At 45.9% G+C, this 20,000-nt stretch overlaps 1 protein-coding gene across 1 annotated transcript in view; it reads right to left on the minus strand.

Annotated features, from left to right (window-relative positions):
* Window positions 1-20,000, minus strand: part of LOC116063117 (myosin-7B-like) — a 58,880-nt gene that overhangs the window by 33,111 nt on the left and 5,769 nt on the right. The window contains exons 4-16 of the mRNA XM_031317975.2: window positions 16,701-16,844; window positions 14,789-14,945; window positions 13,105-13,132; window positions 12,094-12,187; window positions 11,713-11,805; window positions 11,535-11,598; window positions 8,052-8,150; window positions 6,919-7,022; window positions 5,611-5,749; window positions 4,147-4,265; window positions 2,949-3,098; window positions 2,136-2,306; window positions 1,594-1,773 (exon numbers count right to left, since the gene is read on the minus strand). Coding sequence (XP_031173835.1) covers window positions 1,594-1,773; window positions 2,136-2,306; window positions 2,949-3,098; window positions 4,147-4,265; window positions 5,611-5,749; window positions 6,919-7,022; window positions 8,052-8,150; window positions 11,535-11,598; window positions 11,713-11,805; window positions 12,094-12,187; window positions 13,105-13,132; window positions 14,789-14,945; window positions 16,701-16,844 — 1,542 coding nt within the window. The remainder of the gene's footprint in view (window positions 1-1,593; window positions 1,774-2,135; window positions 2,307-2,948; window positions 3,099-4,146; window positions 4,266-5,610; window positions 5,750-6,918; window positions 7,023-8,051; window positions 8,151-11,534; window positions 11,599-11,712; window positions 11,806-12,093; window positions 12,188-13,104; window positions 13,133-14,788; window positions 14,946-16,700; window positions 16,845-20,000) is intronic.

A 20,000-nucleotide genomic window follows, 5' to 3' on the forward strand; every position in this document is an offset into this window, starting at 1 on the left:
TTATGTTTCCATGACACGCGGGACAACAACGGGATGGTTGGGTTTAGTAAAAGAAGAACGGGATGGTTACAGTTGGGTTTAGGAAATGTGACACGCGTGACATGATCCCCGGTCTCCTGGGTGAAAGTCCTGTGTTGTTTGACCCATCCACCACCCCAACCAACCTCCCTACGCGGATTTTCAGGCTTTCATACTACTCACTACCATAGTCGCTCCTAATGCTACGTCATCTCCTCATGGACTTTACATTGGCATTGTTTTCCGTGGTGGCCACACGGATTTTTCACACATTCCGTGCCACCACCACGTAATGCAGTGTTAACAGTTTGTGATCATTTCACGGAATTCTGTGAGACCAGGCTGGATTTGTTTGTTTTTAAATCATTCTCTATTGTGACATCAACCTTGGATTACTACACAGAGGCTTCTATTTGAATCCTAAAATCTTATCCTACAGTCTCCTTTGTGTCGATCAGTTTACATCTCAGCAAACCAAAATGGTGTGGAGTTCCCCAGGGCACCATTCTTGGGCCTCTTTGTTTTCAGAATCTACATGCTCCCACGAGCTGAAATGATGGACAACACTATATCCTACAAAGGATTTTTAGCGTTAAATTTAGCCGAGAAAAGGTGACTGTGAGCCGGGTACAGAGCACTATGAGGTGACTGTCCTTTCAGAAGCCGTTACGGTTGAGTTTAGCCGACAAAAAGCAGAGGGGTCTGGCTGCAGACCTCCACTGTGGAGACGCAAAGTGAGCGTCATGCAGCGACGACAGTAAAGTTTGGACACCAAAACAACTAGTTAGGATTAGAAAAAAGATTGTGTGAATCGCGATTCAAGCTCTACTGATTTTTATTTTTTAAATTGTATGTCTACTGCAATCACATGGGAAAAGTAACTACATTTTGTAACTACGTTTTTGAATCGAATCTTGACATTTTCTGAATCGTGCACCCCTAATGAACACCTGTTTCCTGGGTGAAAGTCTTGTGTTTTCCCTTAACTTCTTCAGGACATGAACACCTGTTTCCTGGGTGAAAGTCTTGTGTTTTCTCCTTAACTTCTTCAGGACATGATCACCTGTTTCCTGGTGAAAGTCTTGTGTTTTCCCTTAACTTCTTCAGGACATGAACACCTGTTTCCTGGGTGAAAGTCTTGTGTTTTCTCCTTAACTTCTTCAGGACATGAACATCTGTTTCCTGGGTCAAAGTCTTGTGTTTTCTCATTAACTTCTTCAGGACATGAACTCCTGTTTCCTGGGTGAAAGTCTTGTGTTTTCTCATTAACTTCTTCAGGACATGAACTCTGCTCCCCGGCTTGAAAGCCCTGTTTTTTAGGAGCCAAACATCCACCCTACCTCCTCCCTACGAAGATCTTCACGCTCTTATATCTTATATTATAAACGTTGAATACATACCAATTATCATACATACCAATTTTCGTAGCTATATTTACAAATGGTACACGAGAACAGCCTGCGGTAATTAAAACCGGCCACTTCCAATTGGCGCCAAATTGAGCGAGGTACCTCTGCGATGATCAACAGTAAACAGTAACAGTACAGTAAAACAACCATATAAGCTGACACTCACCACTCCAGCGTAGTGAACCAACTCAAAGTGCGTCTCATATTTGCGCTTCTTGTCCAACCGCGGCCGCTGGAAGTTGGCCGACTTCCCAAGATGGTTGTCGTAGAGTTTGGTTTTAAAGCTATGGTCCGTGGCCTTGGGGAACATACACTCCTCCTCCAAGATGGACAGAAGACCCATGGGCTGAAACATATCATCATTAATATAATTTTGGTTAACCGATGAAATGATCTCTAACTCCATGACGTCAAAGATACATGAGCTTGTACTTGTACTTGTACCACAAGCCATAAAAGGCTTAAATCAGTCAGAATAAGCTAGATGTCCAGCTGGCCTGGTCATACACAGGGGTGTATAGTGTATTGTAGTGTGTGATGTATGTTCTTCATGTTATGTCTTTCGGTGTCTGATGTATGGACTATTTGTTTGTATCATATGTCTGATGTCCTGTCATGAAGTGCACCCAACTGCCCCACGAGGACAATAAAGTTATCTACTACTAGTACTACTTCACAAACAGTGAAAGATATCAGGACAAAACACACCTTCTCTATGAGGTCTATGCAAGCCTGTAAGTCCAAACCGAAGTCTATGAAGGTCCACTCTATCCCCTCGGTCTTGTACTCTTCCTGCTCCTGGATGAACATGTGGTGGTTGAAATACTGCTGCAGCTTCTCGTTGGTGAAGTTGATGCACAGCTGCTCAAAGTTATTGAACTGCAGAGAAAGATAAACAGTATAGTTGTTGTTGTTGTGAATCACAGATTTTAGAAATGATGGAATCATGTGTTCAAGCAACCCCCACGGATCGGTGGGGGTGGTGCGTGGTCACGGGAGGCTTGTATCATGTGGACGCGCTGACAGTTTTGTTGTCATTATTTAGAATTCCTCATGGGGGCGACAGAAACTACGCACAATAGCTTTAATAACATAAAAGATTGCCATTGCTTAAGCAAAGCATTTGTCACTTAGAAGTTCAGTTGTAGTAAATTTCAATAGTTACATTGATGCTCTTGCAAATTTGTTTACAAGAGCACAAAGATCTTCATAGATCTAGCCTCCTTGATTATTGAATGATGTATTTACCTTTATTTACATATATATATATATATTTCTTGAAGCTGCACTTTCATATGGCTCATTGTAGTTTTGCTTATTTAAAGCTAATGTACTTGCACTTACTACTTGTCTGGAGTTTGCACCTTCAGGGTTGAAAGCACTTAATTGTAAGTCGCTTTGGATAAAAGCGTCAGCTAAATGACATGTAATGTAATGGAAACACTGGGGCCAATAACCGCAAAAGGTGCCCGAACATGTACACAGTTACATTTGATGTCTCTGTCATTCACTCCTCTTTACCTCAAAGATCTCAAAGCCAGCGATGTCAAGGACTCCGATGAAGTACTGGCGAGGCAGAGCGGTGTACAAGGACGAGTTGATACGACTCACCAACCACTTAAACATCCGGTCGTAGGTGGCTTTGGCCAGGGCTGCCACTGCATAGTAGACCTACACACACATGTCAGGGTCATTTTAATGTATATACTGTTACAGGATGCAGTACAGACACAACCAGGGATGCACCGATTCCAGGATTCTGCTTCGGATTCGGCTGAATATTGGGCTTTTTGATGGGGTTGGGTTTCTGCCGAACCCTGCAATTTTTGCAGAAAATGGAACTCGTGAGCAGAAAAAGTGTAGTTTGGCAGTACTTTCAGTCAAAAGAAGGCCATTCAAGTCCAGCTACATCACACGTGTCAAACTCGAGGACCCGAGGGCCAAATCCGGCCCCTCGCAGGTTGTGACATTTTTGGTGCTTTTTTCGACATTTTTGACGGCTTTTACGGTGGTTTATGTGCTTTTTTTCAATGCTTTAGGCACTTTGTTTTAACGTTTAGGACGCTTTACTCAATGTGTTGCCAATTTTTCAGACAATTTTGAGGCTTTTTTCGGCATTTTTCCAACTTTTTTGGCGCTTTTCTCAACATATTTGTCGCTGGCTGAGGAACTGTTTTGCCAAACTTTTTTGGGGCTTTATGAGGCCCAAAATGTAAGTGAGAAGACTACAGTATATGAGACCTGCAATAATACGGTCAAAATATTTGACTTTTTCTCTTAAATAAACCCATGTCAATAATCTCTACATGTCTGGCCCTCGATGTGATTCTCATTTTCCAGTGTGGCCTTCTGGGAAACTGAGTTTGACACCCCTGAGCTACATGTTCAATTTGCAATGCTGATTAGTCTGGTGGTGGCGAGGACCCTAAACTATACACAACATCACCGCTGTTACAACATCTGGTATGAAACATCCGGAAGAATACGAGTTGTGCATGAAGGAATCTACAGACAGCAGCCAAAATGCAGCAACTTCAGGTACGGTAAGGAAGGACAGTCACTGTTTACTTCATTAATGAGTTTACTGTTTTCATGGACTGAGGATGGGACGAGGATTCAGCAGAATCTCAACCAGTGGATTCAGTGTTCGGCCGAACCCCAAAAATCAGGATTTGGTGCATCCCTAGACACAACAGACAATAATTGATTGATGTGTTACCTGTTCCACAGTCTGTCCTTTGACGATGAACTCGTGTCCGACTTTGACGCGAGGGTTCAGCAGGCCCTTCAGCAGGTCGGCAGAGCTGATGCCCATCAGGTAGGCTGCTTTATCCACACCTTAACATAATACAACACACAGCTCATCTCATGTGCCAATAACGCCCGACTGCATGTTCCACGATTGTAGTCTTAGTCTGGCTGAACGGAAGCACATTTCCAGGATAAATCCTGACATCACCTTCCTCTCTCGGGGCCCTATTTTAACGATATAAGCACATGGCGTGAAGCACATGGTACAGGTGCGTTTAGGACGTGTCCAAATCCACTTTTGCTGGTTTGACGGCCGAAAAAAGGGTCCGTGCGCCGGGTGCATGGTTCTAAAGGGTTGTACTTAGTGTCTTCATTAATCAGAGGTGTGTTTTGGGAGTAACATGCAATCAACCAATCAGAGATCATCTCCCATTCCCTTTAAAAGCCAGGCGCGTTTGAACCTTGGAGCATTGTTGTTATGATGGAGGATTTGCACCGTAATATATTTATTTGTAATCTTCTGCATGTGTGTGTGCTGCTGTGTGTCCCTGTGTGTGTAACAAGCATAGTGTGCGCGCTGTGCACGAGCCTTAAACTAGCAAAGACACTTAAGTTGGACTTTGCGCTGCACCGGGTGCAAGATAGGGATCCGTGTGTTGCCGTTCTCAAACTCCGTTCGAGCTACACAATGAAAATATCAAGTTTAGAAGAAGATGTAGATCGTGCAAAAACTCAGACCTGCTGGTTCTTTCAGGGAATGATTGTAAAGATTTCTAAAGAATATGTTGAGGTCATTTCCTCTCTAACTGGGAGGTTTTGGGACTGATTGGTGGGATTGCTGTGGACGAAGTACACACAGAGATACACTGGTAAGAGATAATGAGGTTTAACCATGTATCAGCTAATTTATATAGCTCAGGTTACTGTAATGTGTCAACAGATAACATCATGTAATATTGGATGAGGAGTTATCTTTTGCGGGGTGCAATTGTTTCCCCCAGAACAAGTTCCTTCCTGAGACTATTTAGCAGAGCCACCATCGCTGTGTCTGGAGCTCAGCGCCGCCCAAGATGATTGTGATTGGTTTAGATGACACGATACGTACAACCAGACCTCCAAACCATGAGGATACCGGTGGTTTGTTCCCCCTTCTAATCTGACCCACAGGAGCGTTTTCCATCCTCATATCTAAACCAGAGAAGGTAACGGTCGCAGTTTTAAACGTGGTTAACGTTGTGAAACATTTCCAGTTTGGTTCCCACAACCTGCCTCCTTACCAGGACATTTGGCGCTCTTATACTTCCTCACCTTACTTCCTGCTTTGGTCCCGTCAGAACTACTACGGCCACTAGAGGGCGCCATCACTAGAAACTTAAATATAGGGCAGAATTGCTGCTTGAACAAACGACCAATGTGTGAACTTGTGTCTTACTTTCTGTGCCGTCGGCCTCGGCCTGCTCCTCTCTCTGCTTCTTCTTGAACTTCATGTTTCCAAAGTGCATGATGGCTCCGACGATCTTATAGCAGCCGTACTTTTCCTCCGGAGTGAAGCCCAGCGTGTCCATGGCGTGCTACAGACACACACATACAGTCACAAACACACACACACACACACACACACACACACACACAGTCACAAGCACACACACACACACACAGAGACACACACACACACACACACACAGAGACACAGAGATACAGACACACACATACAGTCACAAACACACACACACACACACACACAGAGACACACGCACACACACACACACACAGAGACACAGAGATACAGACACACACACACACACACACAGAGACACAGAGACACACTCACATACACACACACAGAGACACATACATGCACAGATACACAGAGACATACAGACACACACACACACACACACACACAGATACACAGATACACACACACACAGAGACACACAGACACACACTCACATACACACACACACAGAGAGAGACACACACACACACAGTTACAAACACACACACACAGATACACAGAGATACAGACACACACACACACACACACACACACACACAGAGACACACACACAGTCACAAACACACACACACACACAGTCACAAACACACACACACACACACACACACACACACACACATACATGCACAGACACACAGAAAGAGACACACACACACACACACACACACACACACACAGACACACACACACACACACAGATTATAGTTAGTTAAGTGTATATAATCTTTCATCGAGCTCAACAGTGACCGTCCATCATCTACGTCTTCAAGCTCAGTTGGAGGCTGCTCAGTAACGCTCAGCCATCACCGGGAAAGAGACTTCACTGGTCTCCGTCCAGAGACACGGGGTCTGCTGGTCCAGTTTATATACTGTATATGGGCACTACTGCTTACATCCTGTCACTGCCACACAGGACGATCTCTCACGGCACACTAGTGTGCTGCGGCACAGTGGTTGAAAATCACTAGTTTAGACTTTATGGCTGATAATCTAATTCATACAATCCTTCGCCGTGTGGCGCTGCAGGTGGAGACGGTTAAAAGATACATTCAGCGGCACATCCGCTCCGCTAACGGTCCGCATATGTTACACGTTCAATGTAGCCGAAGCATTATGGAGAAAATGAACGGGATTTTAACTTCCAGAACCCCACTGTTGAGCTCTATTACAGAACAGTTTGTGTGTGTGTGTGTGTGTGTGGTGAGTGGTTGTGTTTCCTACATCAGTGAGCCTCAGCTCCTCTCCATCGTCCAAGCCTTCCACCTTGGTCACCCCCTGACTGCAGAAGTGGTAATCGTAGGGGTTGGTGGTCACCAACAACATGTCTGCAACACAGGACAACCAACTTCAGTACAGCTGCACAGATGAATCGATGACTCATCAAATATTCAATTACTCTCCAACTATTTAGATAATCTATTAATCAGTTTGATTAATTTCTTATGATAACACAGGTAAACTTGTGTGATGTCAGTGTGTTAAATGTGAATATGTTCTAGTTTCTTCTCTCCTCTGGGACAGGAAACTGAAGATCTTTGAGTTGTGTGTGTGTGTGTGTGTGTGTGTGTGTGTGTGTGTATCTGTGTGTGTCTGCATGTGTGTGTGTGTGTGTGTGTGTGTGTGTGTGTCTGTGTATCTGTGTGTGTGTCTGCATGTGTGTGTGTGTGTGTGTGTGTGTGTGTGTGTCTGCATGTGTGTGTGTGTGTGTGTGTGTGTGTATCTGTGTGTGTCTGCATGTGTGTGTGTGTGTGTGTGTGTGTGTGTCTGTCTGTGTGTATCTGCATGTGTGTGTGTGTGTGTGTGTGTGTGTGTGTGTGTGTGTGTCTGACTGTGTGTGTCTGCATGTGTGTGTGTGTGTGTGTGTGTGTGTGTGTGTGTGTGTGTGTGTGTCTGTCTGTGTGTGTCTGCATGTGTGTGTGTGTGTGTGTGTGTGTGTGTGTGTGTGTGTATCTGCATGTGTGTGTGTGTGTGTGTGTGTGTGTGTGTGTGTCTGTCTGTGTGTGTCTGCATGTGTGTGTGTGTGTGTGTGTGTGTGTGTGTGTGTGTGTGTGTGTGTGTGTGTGTGTGTGTGTGTGTGTGTGTGTGTGTGTGTGTGTGTGTGTGTGTGTGTGTGTGTGTGTGCATGCGTATGTGTATCTGCGTGTATGTGTGTGTGTGTGTGTGTGTGTGTGTGTGTGTGTCTGACATTTTTAAAATCCGGTCTTTTCCCTAGAATCAATATTTTTTACCAATGATTGAGCTACATACTGTATGTGTTTCTACTCTTCTATGAAGCCTACAGTGCAGTCAGTGTGTTCCTATTATATCTGATTAATATGACTGTGTCTGCAGGTTTGAGCGTTAGGCAGAGTTACCTTGTAGTTCTGGCTTGTAGTTGGACATGATCTGGTAGTAGATGTGGTAGCTTCTCTCTTCTGGCTGCTGGAACACAACTCTGGACTTCTCTAGAAGATCTTGATAGATAGAGATACTTTATTTATCCTGAAGGAAATTAAGGTGTCCAGTAGCTTATACACATCTTACAAACACATAGGCACACAGATATATGACATATGACATCCATGCACACATACATACTACAAAAATACAAAGGAAGATATGAATAGTGTGCCCTTACAGTAAAGTTTGGTGGTTTAAAGGAGCGGTGTGGGGAAAAATGCAGAAAGGTGCAATGGTATCATAGTGCAAGATAGTGTCAGTGCAAATTCTCTATTCAAGTACAACAGGCTACCCAATATATAAAAAATAAAATAATCATTACTTAACTATACATAGACACTAGTAAAAGATTTGAAGAAAAGTTGAAGTTGAAGTTGAAAACTGTCCATAATGACAAAAAGACAGCGTGGTGTATTGACCAGGCAAGCTAGCAAAATGGGCAGATGGCTAATATAGCCAGTAAGGGAGTCAAACAGTGCCAATCAGTCCAGTCCAGGGTAGTTTGCGTCTGATCTGATGAAATACACACATGGATACCAATCTCTAGAGTCCTGTAGTTCATGTTGAAGCACAAAGAGACTCAAAAGGAGGACGTTTGTTGGTTTATTCTCGAGAAGAAGTCCTCGAATAAAGTTTTATAGTGTCCAACAAACAATAGTATTTAAAGACTGGAATAAAGAACAAATAACTTGTGTTTTGTAATTTTCTAAAAATTAAAAATGTGATTTAATTTCGTAATCTCCATTTTAGCATCAGTGAATCTGTGATCGACCTCGCAGTCTGTTAAAGAAAGCCGCAAGTGCATCTATCCAAATTACTTCAGCCTGACTCCACCTAGTCTCTCCTCCTCAGCCTGACCTAGTCTCTCCTCCTCAGCCTGACCTAGTCTCTCCTCCTCAGCCTGACCTAGTCTCTCCTCCTCACCCTAACCTAGTCTCTCCTCCTCAGTCTGACCTAGTCTCTCCTCCTCAGCCCGACTCGACCTAGTCTCTCCTCCTCAGCCCGACTCGACCTAGTCCCTCCTCCTCAGCCTGACCTAGTCTCTCCTCCTCAGCCTGACCTAGTCTCTCCTCCTCAGCCCGACTCGACCTAGTCTCTCCTCCTCAGCCTGACCTAGTCTCTCCTCCTCAGTCTGACCTAGTCTCTCCTCCTCAGCCCGACTCGACCTAGTCTCTCCTCCTCAGCCCGACTCGACCTAGTCCCTCCTCCTCAGCCTGACCTAGTCTCTCCTCCTCAGCCTGACCTAGTCTCTCCTCCTCAGCCCGACTCGACCTAGTCTCTCCTCCTCAGTCTGACCTAGTCTCTCCTCCTCAGCCTGACCTAGTCTCTCCTCCTCAGCCCGACTCGACCTAGTCTCTCCTCCTCAGTCTGACCTAGTCTCTCCTCCTCAGCCTGACCTAGTCTCTCCTCCTCAGCCCGACTCGACCTAGTCTCTCCTCCTCAGCCTGACCTAGTCTCTCCTCCTCAGTCTGACCTAGTCTCTCCTCCTCAGCCTGACCTAGTCTCTCCTCCTCAGCCCGACTCGACCTAGTCTCTCCTCCTCAGCCTGACCTAGTCTCTCCTCCTCAGCCTGACCTAGTCTCTCCTCCTCAGTCTGACCTAGTCTCTCCTCCTCAGCCTGACCTAGTCTCTCCTCAGTCTGACCTAGTCTCTCCTCCTCAGCCTGACCTAGTCTCTCCTCCTCAGCCTGACCTAGTCTCTCCTCAGTCTGACCTAGTCTCTCCTCCTCAGCCTGACCTAGTCTCTCCTCCTCAGCCTGACCTAGTCTCTCCTCCTCAGCCTGACTCGACCTAGTCTCTCCTCCTCAGCCCGACTCGACCTAGTCTCTCCTCCTCAGTCTGACCTAGTCTCTCCTCCTCAGCCTGACCTAGTCTCTCCTCCTCAGCCTGACCTAGTCTCTCCTCCTCAGCCCGACTCGACCTAGTCTCTCCTCCTCAGCCTGACCTAGTCTCTCCTCCTCAGCCTGACCTAGTCTCTCCTCCTCAGCCCGACTCGACCTAGTCTCTCCTCCTCAGCCTGACCTAGTCTCTCCTCCTCAGCCCGACTCGACCTAGTCTCTCCTCCTCAGCCTGACTCCACCTAGTCTCTCCTCCTCAGCCTGACCTAGTCTCTCCTCCTCAGCCTGACTCCACCTAGTCTCTCCTCCTCAGCCTGACTCCACCTAGTCTCTCCTCCTCAGCCTGACCTAGTCTCTCCTCCTCAGCCTGACTCCACCTAGTCTCTCCTCCTCAGCCCGACTCGACCTAGTCTCTCCTCCTCAGCCTGACCTAGTCTCTCCTCCTCAGCCTGACCTAGTCTCTCCTCCTCAGCCTGACCTAGTCTCTCCTCCTCAGCCTGACCTAGTCTCTCCTCCTCAGCCCGACTCGACCTAGTCTCTCCTCCTCAGTCTGACCTAGTCTCTCCTCCTCAGCCCGACTCGACCTAGTCTCTCCTCCTCAGCCTGACCTAGTCTCTCCTCCTCAGCCCGACTCGACCTAGTCTCTCCTCCTCAGCCTGACCTAGTCTCTCCTCCTCAGCCTGACCTAGTCTCTCCTCCTCAGCCCGACTCGACCTAGTCTCTCCTCCTCAGCCTGACCTAGTCTCTCCTCCTCAGCCTGACTCGACCTAGTCTCTCCTCCTCAGCCCGACTCGACCTAGTCTCTCCTCCTCAGCCTGACTCCACCTAGTCTCTCCTCCTCAGCCTGACCTAGTCTCTCCTCCTCAGCCTGACCTAGTCTCTCCTCCTCAGCCTGACTCCACCTAGTCTCTCCTCCTCAGCCCGACTCGACCTAGTCTTTCCTCCTCAGCCTGACTCCACCTAGTCTCTCCTCCTCAGCCCGACTCAACCTAGTCTCTCCTCCTCAGCCTGACCTAGTCTCTCCTCCTCAGCCTGACCTAGTCTCTCCTCCTCAGCCTGACCTAGTCTCTCCTCCTCAGTCTGACTCCACCTAGTCTCTCCTCCTCAGTCTGACTCCACCTAGTCTCTCCTCCTCAGCCTGACCTAGTCTCTCCTCCTCAGCCTGACCTAGTCTCTCCTCCTCAGCCTGACCTAGTCTCTCCTCCTCAGCCTGACCTAGTCTCTCCTCCTCAGCCTGACCTAGTCTCTCCTCCTCAGTCTGACTCCACCTAGTCTCTCCTCCTCAGCCTGACTCCACCTAGTCTCTCCTCCTCAGCCTGACTCCACCTAGTCTCTCCTCCTCAGCCTGACCTAGTCTCTCCTCCTCAGCCTGTCGTCGTGAAACGCACCAAGCCAGGCTGCACAGATTAGACTAGGTCAAGCCTCGCTTTATCGGTTATCCTGGATTTATAAATTCTACTTTTGTGCAACACCCCCCTGGAGATTCAGCAGATTGGGGATTGGCTGTTAGACTCAAACTAGCGAGCATGCTGTTGTAGGAAATCTGATAAATGTGACTCACAGATGTCGATGTCAGCAGACGCCAGCCTTCCTGTCGGTCCAAAATGAATCCTGATGAACTTTCCCTGAGACGCACAAAGAGAAGTTACACATGGTCTTCACAACACAACAACACAACACCAACACTTCCTCCTCAGCTGCAGCCTTCATGGCCGTTATGATGACTTTATTAAACTCACAAAGCGAGAAGAGTTGTCGTTGCGGATGGTTTTGGCGTTGCCGAACGCCTCCATGGCTGGATTAGCTTCAATGATCTGGTCCTCTAAATTTATCTGAATACACAGAGAGAGAGAGAGAGAGAGAGAGAGAGAGAGAGAGAGAGAGAGAGAGAGAGAGAGAGAGAGAGACAGACAGAGACAGACAGACAGACAGACAGACAGACAGACAGACAGAGAGAGGTAGAGAGGGAGACAGAGAGAGAGAGACAGAGAGAGAGGGAGAGAGAGAGAGATTCAAGAAAACACAAGTACATCCCAGTATTCTCAAATACTCTCAAACCGAATAATTAATTATTGAAATAGTTTTGAGCTTAATTCAACTACAATGAAACGAAGACTTACTCCTTTTTTCACATTTTCCCCCAAAGCGGCGACGATGGCAAAGTACTGAATCACCCTCTTGGTGTTGACTGTTTTCCCCGCGCCGGACTCACCGCTGACGGGACGACACAGAAACCAGAACATACAGTTATAACATGTACAACAAAGCTGGAAAGCAGCTCTAAGGAGCTTCAGCTTTGGCTTCACTTATGACGTCATGGTTATTGGCAGAAATGCTAATTTTACAGCCTTTAAAGTGCTCATATTATGCTCATTTTCAGGTTCATAATTGTATTTTGAGGTTGTACCAGAATAGATTTACATGGTTTAATTATCAAAAAACACCATATTTTAGTTGTACTGCACATTGCTGCAGCTCCTCTTTTCACCCTGTGTTCAGGTCTCTGTTTTAGCTACAGAGTGAGACCTCTCACTGCTGGAACATCTTTGTTGGCAGTCGCACATGCTCAGTAGCTAGGTAAGATCACATGCTCAGTAGCTAGGTAAGATCACATGCTCAGTAGCTAGGTAAGATCACATGCTCAGTAGCTAGGTAAGATCACATGCTCAGTAGCTAGGTAAGATCACATGCTCAGTAGCTAGGTAAGATCAAGACACAAGACAGGATTAGCCGGGAGACTTCTTCTAAACGAGGGCACACTTCCAACTTTGCTTGGAATACCTGCAGAACAGGGACATGGAAGTAGTTCTTTTGTAGATTATGGTGAACTAGTGTGTGTTGTAGCAGTGTTTTGCCATTGAGAACAAGCTAGCATGCTAACGGTTAGCCCCCTAGGCCCCTCGTCTCGGCTAGTGACGTAGAAAGCCGTGCAGATTTTGACCAGCTCACCCAGAGACTGAAGGCAGGACACATTCAGAAACCGTATCTCACTCTAAACAGCATGGATGTTTTTTTTCCAAGTTTGTATGCGTGTGGAAGCACCAGAGACACAAAATAACTCCCCAAATCCCAGAAAAAGTGATTTTTTTTCATAATATGGGCACTTTAATGTGAAAGCATCTCTGACTTACGTGATCAGCATGGACTGGTTCTCTCGGTCTGGGGAGGAAAATAAAGTCATGTCAAGGAACAGTAGAGAAGCAAAAGTAAACCCTAAAATTGGCTTAAAGTTACTCAATAGTCCAATAAACTGTCCAGTGTGAACGCTTTCCATGTAGCCATCCTAATAGACCTAGTAAATGGAGATTTTTGAAGGGCTAATTCAACATTTTGGGAAATAGAGAAGTGAAGTGGACCTCATGGGACCTTATTTCAGAAGAAAATATGTACGATAGTGAATGTGGAGAGACAAATAATGTGTAGATCCCTTTTGAATTGAGCCATGAATTACACATATGATGTTTGTCAGCTTGAAAGATAATTAAGCAATAAACCCTTGTGATTTCCTCGGGTCAAATTTAACATCAGAAATATGGGTTTCTTTCAAACTAATTGCCCAAACATAACATGGATGCATGCATGTACGTTGTACGGAACCCATACAACATTTAAAACAAATTATGATTATTTCCATTAAATTTTGGGTCTTTTATTTAATTTTATAGTATTTGAAAAGAATGTTAAAATGGTTTCAAAACAGTATCCTGACTAAACTTTGACAGTCTGTGATCCACTCAACATCCTCTGATCTTAATTCATACTCAAAATAATTCATAATTTCTGCTTTTTTTAACTAAAAAATTTGCGAAAATGTCATATAAATTAGTTTTATTAACCAAAAACCGGGAGTCCAGTATACTTGTGGGGTCCCGACAGCTTTGTGGGGCCAAAATGCTGGACCCCACAAGGTTAAAGGTCTGTTTGAGGGTTAAGACTTGGTTTTAGGATTAGGGTTAGAATTAGGTTATGGTTAGGGTGAGGGTAAGGGTTAAGGTTAGGCATTTAGTGGTGATGGTTAAGGTTAGGGTAAGGGGCTAGGGAATGCATTATGTCAATGACGGGTCCCCACAAAGATAGTGCCACAAACCTTTGTGTGTGTGTGTGTGTGTGTGTGTGTGTGTGTGTGTGTGTGTGTGTGTGTGTGTGTGTGTGTGTGTGTTTGTGTGTGTGTGTGTGTGTGTGTGTGTGTGTGTGTGTGTGTGTGTGTGTGTGTGTGTGTGTCAGTCAATCGTAGTAGTCTGCATAATCTGTGCAGTCAGCATTACAATGTATATTTGTAAACATTGTTGCAATGCCTCTTCTTATCTGTCTTGTTTCAACAGTTAGGCTATATCGCTAGCTAGCTAGCTAGCTAGCGAGTAGGCTCCACTACTACCGTAAAATGTTACCATAACTTTAGTTCAAGCCTGTGGCAGCAGTTCCAAATAATTTGTTTAGTGCCATGCAGTGAAAAATACCTTTTCACAAAGTTTTTCACAAGTTCAGTGGGTGCATTTTCCAAACTCACTCAATGTCCAACCCACGAAACTCACTTAATGTCTTTTAATATTATTTCTTAGATATGTAGGCTGCATACCAAGAACATTCATGAATATTAACTGATACCCCATTATGTTGTGAGCAGTAGGCCTACGTGTGCTGTTGGCAAAATTGTGTCTAATCTGTCTGTGTCTATGTCTGACCTGGGTTGGCACATGTTTACGTTAAAAAGCGTGTGCGTGCACGAGCACTACGGTCACACGCAAAGTGTCACGGTTTTAGTTCCGGGAAATCTGGTCACCCTGTTTTAGAGGTCAGAGGTTACAGGCGACTCACTTTGCAGAAGGTCGTTGTAGGCGTTGTCAGCGACGGCGTAGATGTGCGGCGGTGTTTCGACGCGACGCCTCCCTTTATAGGCGCCGACCACCGCTGCAGAGTAGACCGGCAGCCATTTGTACGGGTTGATTGTCACGCAGAAGAGACCGGAGTAGGTCTGACACAGAGACGCACAGTTAGAAATCAAACATACAAGTAGGGTTGGGTATCCTTTGGGTTTTTTCCGATACCGGTGCTAGAATTATACTTTTAAAACAACCCGGTCTCACGGCAGTTTGTGTAAATGTCACGTTATTTTTAATCTATTGATACGTGTTCACGGGGACATTTTTCTTGTTTTTTACGTGGTGGCCAGCACGAAATACCCTACGGGGAAAGGACGCCTCACACGCTGGGAGACGGCCGCAGCCGCTGGGGAAGCGCGACAATAACGAGACGGTTGTGATTAGGAAGACTGCGGGAAACAAAACGCCACACGCGGGACGCGATCCCCGCTCACCAGGGTGAAAGTCCTGTGTTGTTTGACCCATCCACCACCCTGACCAACGTCCCTACGCGGATTTTCGGCTTTTTATACTACTCCCTACCATTTTCGTGCTGTGACCACGAAATATGCTTCCCATTGAAATACATTACTTCACATTTTCGTGCTGGCCACCACGTAAAAAACGAGAAAAACGTCCCTGTGAACACGTATCAATAGATTACAAATAACGTGACCATTTCACGAACTGCCGTGAGACCGGGCTGTTTAAAACGGTGCCTAAACGGTGCCTGAACCGATACTTAAAAAAATAGGGTAATAGGGTATTTTACAATAACTTTGAATGCACCACGAGGCTTACTAGTTTCAAGTGAACGCACCGTCTGTGTTGTTTTTCCGACAACGGCAGCTACAGACTGCTTAGCGTCCCGCTGTTGGAATCCTCTATGGCAGAGATATTCAACAGGGGGTCCGTGACCCCTAGGGGGGTCCTCAGACTTAGTGCAGGGGGGCCTCCAAATTATGTTTAAAAAAATTGTTTTGAAAGTTTATTTTTTCAAAAAATAAGATAAGTCTGAAAAGATACATTAAAAGGAATTTTAATAGCAAAGATAAATTAGCCTATTTGTGAAAAACGAACAAACATGTAATGTACACATTGAAGATAAGCTTACTATAGGTAAGATAGCCATTATGGTAGCCATACAGTTAAGCTTAAGGAGTCACCGCCATTCATTTTCATCCATCCAGCCCAGTTTAATGCAACTTAATTTTATACAGTACATGTAGTAGGGCGTCCCTATTCTGTCTCTCTTTTAGCTAAGGGGTCCTTGGCCTAAAAAACGTTCAAGACCCCTGCTCTACAGTGAAATACAGTCACACTTTATACCGTTTAGCTGTCAGCATTTTAACCGTGTTTAATCCAGCTGCTAGCTAACGGTAGGCTAACGTTACCTGCTGCCAAGTGTAGCGTTAACTAGCTAACGGTAGGCTAACGTTACCTGCTGCCAAGTGTAGCGTTAACTAGCTAACGGTAGGCTAACGTTACCTGCTGCCAAGTGTAGCGTTAACTAGTTAACGGTAGGCTAACATTACCTGTTGCCAAGTGTAGTGTTAACTAGCTAACGGTAGGCTAACGTTACCTGCTGCCAAGTGTAGTGTTAACTAGCGTCACGTGCAGCGATGCTTCTGTTGCCTCTAACGTCTAGAGAGCAGCGCAAAAGGCATTTAATTGGCACAGAAATGAGGCACCGAAATCTGCATTGCAATACGGTCCGGTAGACACCGGTCGTTTAGGCACCAGTGCCGTATTAGCACCGGGTTTCGGTACCCAACCCTAATGAGGAGAGCATGGAAAGATTTAAAAAACAGCTACACAAAGTGATGAAAAAAGTGAAAGAAAGATTGTGCGCCCGAACAAACACTAACATAGATCATCCACATGCTGAACCGCCGCTTCAGGTTGAAGAGGACGGAGGCTTCGTTCAGATGCGTCAACATGGCCATGTCCTCGATCATGTCAAACTTCTCCGGGTTCATCGGCTGTAGGTCGTCTTCTTTCACCACCAGAAACTGAAACGTGCACGTATAAAACACAGAGTTAACAGCCGCCATGGCAGGACACCTTTAGAAACAGTAGCTGTGTCTGAAACCGGTCTCTATCACGGCAATAGTTCCCATTCTGTAGTGGTGTTCAAATTCTCCGCAGTTAATTTAATTCACTATGTAGTCCATTATAAAATACCCACAATGCACTGCTAATTTCATTGTACTTACGATGTAGCCTACATTGTTCTACCGTATCCCACAATGCAACGCGGTCGAGGAGAAGAAGCAGTGACCAGGCTGTCGTTTTTATACGTTAAAACTTTAACATGCAACATATATACACACACACACACACATATATATATATATATATATATATATATATATATATATATGGTTCCCACACAGCTACACCACACAGTGTCTCCATTACATCGTTGTCATTATATAGTGTCAATTCATAACCGATGTTATCTCCATACCCTTTACAGATAATGTTCTGTCTCTCCTCTACAGATGACACCCACTGTTCTTTCTCTTGCAATAACTGCAGTTTATTGACCTCTAGTGGCGAATATATACGTGTTGTCTCTTGGTTATAGTTTTCGTTTTAATAAAGTTTCTAGTTTGAATGCGCCATTTTGTTAGTAAAGCCACATTGAGGAAGGCCGCATGTTGTATCCAACTCCATCCTGTTTACTCCCTTGAGAAGGTGTAATTTGTAAGTATATTTGTTCTGAAACATATTTTAGATGTTAATCAAGCTTCATTTAGATAATAAGTCAACTTTAAGATGTGTCTTTGTTAAGCTAGATAGTATACTATAGACAGTATTTAATACTCTGTCATTGGTTTATTTTTTTGCATTTATATTATATGCATATATATTATATTATGTGTATATATATATATATCCGTGAGGAGCTCGGAGTAGAGCCGCTGCTCCTTCGCTTCGAAAGGAGCCATTGAGGTGGTTCGGGCATCTGGTAAGGATGCCCCCTGGGTGCCTCCCTAGGGAGGTGTTCCAGGCACGTCCAGCTGGGAGGAGGTCTCGGGGAAGACCCAGGACTAGGAGGATGGACGTCCAGCTGGGAGGAGGTCTCGGGGAAGACCCAGGACTAGGTGGAGAGACGTCCAGCTGGGAGGAGGTCTCGGGGAAGACCCAGGACTAGGTGGAGAGACGTCCAGCTGGGAGGAGGCCTCGGGGAAGACCCAGGACTAGGTGGAGGGACGTCCAGCTGGGAGGAGGTCTCGGGGAAGACCCAGGACTAGGTGGAGAGACGTCCAGCTGGGAGGAGGCCTCAGGGAAGACCCAGGACTAGGTGGAGGGACGTCCAGCTGGGAGGAGGCCTCGGGGAAGACCCAGGACTAGGAGGAGGGACGTCCAGCTGGGAGGAGGTCTCGGAGAAGACCCAGGACTAGGAGGAGGGACGTCCAGCTGGGAGGAGGTCTCGGAGAAGACCCAGGACTAGGTGGAGGGACGTCCAGCTGGGAGGAGGTCTCGGGGAAGACCCAGGACTAGGAGGAGGGACGTCCAGCTGGGAGGAAGTCTCGGGGAAGACCCAGGACTAGGTGGAGAGACGTCCAGCTGGGACAAGGCCTCGGGGAAGACCCAGGACTAGGTGGAGGCACGTCCAGCTGGGAGGAGGTCTCGGGGAAGACCCAGGACTAGGTGGAGGGACATCCTGCTAGGAGGAGGCCTCGGGGAAGACCCAGGACTAGGTGGAGGAATTATATCTCCAACCTGGCCTGGGAACGCCTCAGGATCCCTCAGTCGGAGCTGGTTAATGTGGCTCGGGAAAGGGAAGTTTGGGGTCCCCTGCTGGAGCTGCTACCCCCGCGACCCGATACCGGATAAGCGGAAGAAGATGGATGGATGGATGGATGGATGGAAGCTGTCACTCGTGGCGATAGCAACGTGCTTTATGTGAATAAAGCATGAAGTTAAGTTGACTCATTTAGCGGCCGTCTCTCTGCCTCGTAACGTTACTACTCTGCTACTCGTTTGTCCGTTACTGCAAAATCTCAGCTCAGCGACTCGCTGGAAATTGGCTTATTATTGGAAGTTTATACATTACCATGGCAATGGTACACATAAAAATGGCTGCTGCTCTGACCGTTCTGCTACGTTGATTTAAATGGAAATGGCCTTTCTATCCATTTCATTTCTATGGTCTATATTGAGCAACATTAACCGGAACCTCTGAGCAACGTTAAAGGGTGAAAAAGTCAAGTTTTGACGAAATTTTGGATGGTTCAACAAAGCAGGCCTGCTTGGTTTTATCTGGGAATGATTGTAAAGATTTACAGAATATGTTTAGGGCATTTCCTCTCTAACTGGGATGTTTTGGGACCAATTGGTGGGATTGCTGTGGACGAAGTACAGACGAGGGTAGAGGATGGATACCCAACCCGAGCCTGACGGGCCGGGCCAGGTTCGGACAGATATTTAGAAATGATGTTCGGGTCGGGCTCAGTCACATCAGCCCGATAAGGCATTGAACATTTAAAATTTTAGATAATGTAAATAGATCCCATGTTGCAGTTTAGTAGCCTATACAGTTTTAATTTTACGAGGAAAATGGTAAGAGTGATTTTCAATTCAATAAGCTGCATTTGTGTTAACGTTACTGTTACTTCGCTGGGGACACTCGTGTTGATTTAAATTTCATTTAGAGACCTAGGCCCACAGAACCTTTTGTGTGATTTTTTTGGATTTGGTTCTGTTAGCTTGGGCCATTTTTGGTAGGCCTATATTAATTTAATTTCAATTGGCTATATGATTGGGCCTCTTGTGCGCGCCTGTGTTAACATGTGCTTGTGGCCCCGTGTGAGCTGATGCCTCATCTGTTGACATTTCTGAATGCCTTCTTACAAACGCACGTGTCATTAGTATGAGATTTTAACTGTGTCGGACGAGGACCGGGCTCGGACAGAAAAATGCGGCCCGATCAACACTCTAACACACGGAGATACACTGGTAAGAGCCAATGAGGTGTAACCATGTATCAGCTAATTTAAATAGCTCACGTTACTGTATCGTGTCAACAGTTAACTTCATTTAATATTGGATGTGGAGTTTTCTTTTGCGGGGTGCAAATGTTCCCCCAAAACAAGTTCCTTCCTGAGACTATTTAGCAGAGCCACCGTCGCTGCGTCTGGAGCTCAGCACCGCCCAGG

This window comes from Sander lucioperca, chromosome 12 (assembly GCF_008315115.2).
Source record: "Sander lucioperca isolate FBNREF2018 chromosome 12, SLUC_FBN_1.2, whole genome shotgun sequence".
NCBI lineage: Eukaryota > Metazoa > Chordata > Actinopteri > Perciformes > Percidae > Sander > Sander lucioperca.